General features: G+C 36.1%; 1 protein-coding gene across 1 annotated transcript in view; it reads right to left on the bottom strand.

Moving 5' to 3' along the window:
- Positions 1 to 962, bottom strand: part of KCTD5 (potassium channel tetramerization domain containing 5) — a 30,678-nt gene that overhangs the window by 25,389 nt on the left and 4,327 nt on the right. Inside the window, exon 2 of the mRNA XM_009320528.1 lies at positions 750 to 858. Within this exon, the coding sequence (XP_009318803.1) occupies positions 750 to 858 (109 nt within the window). The remainder of the gene's footprint in view (positions 1 to 749; positions 859 to 962) is intronic.

Raw genomic sequence — 962 nt, 5'->3', positions numbered from 1 at the left:
CTATTTTGCAGAAAATTTTTCTTCCTGTCATTTGAGATCTTAGACCCTGAAACAAAAGCTTCAAGACACATACTACAGACTGCTCCCACTCACATGTTCAAGCCTTACCTGTTCTCTGCACGTATTGTTTAACAATGCACATGGAAATTATATTTCACATTATTTCCTGTTAATATTGTTAGACTGTATTTCTCTCTGATCAATTTCTTCAATATCTTATCAATACAGTTTTAGTACTATATGGTTTAAAACAGTCATCCTCCATTAGGGTAAAATTGATATGAACTGGGGACAAGGAGGAAGAAGCTGGGGGCAGGATTTACTCTTCAAGAGCATAATCCACACATCTGAACATCCCAGAACTTCACTCTCACTTAGCTTTACATTTTCTAAAGCTTGTTTCACAGCCAGTATTCTTTTTCTTGAAGAGGACTAAACCCAAATATTTCACACAGTCATACAGGAAAGATACAAGATTATACAATAAAAGGCATCTCCCCTCATGTTTGAAGATTTATGTTCTATTTCTAACTAGGGACAGGGGTTGTGAAATCAGGAATAAATACTCAAAACACTCAAATAACAGCATATGCTATAACTGCACAATACCCATCAGCTTCTCTTGAAACAGATCGAAATGCTACACTGATTGAGATTTACAATCTACGCGTAAGTTACTTTTGGTGACTCAAAAGCAGTGAAAATAATAAGCAAGTGACAAGAAAGCGAGAGATTTAGTAACATCTTACCTTCTTCAGCTAGGTCCTTGTTAATAACCAGTTTTCCATGTCTGAGATAGTTCAGTACTGGCCCAAAGTAGGTCGGGTCTCTGTCTATTAAATAGGCACCTGTTTCATCCTACATTAGGGGGAAAAAAAAACAACCAAAAACAAAACAAAAAACCCCAAAACACCACAAAAAAAAAAACCAAACAAAAAAGCCAAAAAACCCCCACAATGATT

This window comes from Pygoscelis adeliae, unplaced genomic scaffold (genome assembly GCF_000699105.1).
Source record: "Pygoscelis adeliae isolate BGI_AS28 unplaced genomic scaffold, ASM69910v1 Scaffold173, whole genome shotgun sequence".
In the NCBI taxonomy this organism is placed as follows: Eukaryota; Metazoa; Chordata; class Aves; order Sphenisciformes; family Spheniscidae; genus Pygoscelis; species Pygoscelis adeliae.
Note: the sequence above shows the minus strand (reverse complement) of the source record. Positions and strands in the feature narration are given on the sequence as shown.